Here is a 705-nt window from a genome sequence, read left to right on the forward strand (position 1 = left end):
GCAGCCACGCCAGGGACAGCAACTTCATGATATACGCAATCACGAACGTCCATGTGACTTGCCAACGCACGTGCTTTGAGTCGCGGATAATGTCAGCCACACCCACGTCGAAAAGCGCGTTGACATTTTTGGAGATGCACGAGGCGAACGGACTGGATAGGTTGCTCACCGTCGTCAGTAAGCCATAGACAGCAGCTTCATTACCAAGCTCGGCTAGCTCCACCACAACAAATGTGGACACAAGGAAATTCATAGCCTGTGGAAGTTCCTCCAAGATCGGAGTGCCCAACCAGAACCACTGGCTCCGCAAAACGTCCCAAATCGTTAGCATCCCCACGATGGCGTCCAAAACAATCACTGACACGGTCGTCCACGCGATAACGCGATGCCAACTCCAGCCCAAACCAATGCTTTTCGTCACATACAGAGCCACACTGAAAACGACAAGCCCGATCACGGAAAACAAGCTCTCGTTTAGCGGGTGGACACGAGCCCAGTATCGCTGAATCGGATCGCCCGCAGTGACTGTGAAGCCGTCAAAGATGCCGCTGAAGAATCGATAGGCCAAAACCTGTACCATAGCCGAGTTTTGGATCAGAATCCACAAAGCACGGATGTACTCACTGAATTGCGGTACATGATCTGCAAGTTCGGGTTCCTGCACAAACCATATCGCAGCTGGTATTGCCACTAGACTCAACAGCG

At 52.2% G+C, this 705-nt stretch overlaps 1 protein-coding gene across 1 annotated transcript in view; it reads right to left on the reverse strand.

Annotated features, from left to right (window-relative positions):
• The window catches only part of PPTG_24310 (hypothetical protein), a gene marked incomplete at both ends in the record, with an annotated part of 4,422 nt that extends 3,842 nt beyond the window's left edge, over nucleotides 1–580 (reverse strand). Inside the window, one exon of the mRNA XM_008916322.1 lies at nucleotides 71–580. Coding sequence (XP_008914570.1) covers nucleotides 71–580 — 510 coding nt within the window. The remainder of the gene's footprint in view (nucleotides 1–70) is intronic.
• Nucleotides 581–705: the final 125 nt, after the last annotated feature.

The sequence above is a fragment of the Phytophthora parasitica genome, assembly GCF_000247585.1.
Source record: "Phytophthora parasitica INRA-310 unplaced genomic scaffold supercont2.82, whole genome shotgun sequence".
NCBI classification, from domain to species: domain Eukaryota; phylum Oomycota; class Peronosporomycetes; order Peronosporales; family Peronosporaceae; genus Phytophthora; species Phytophthora nicotianae.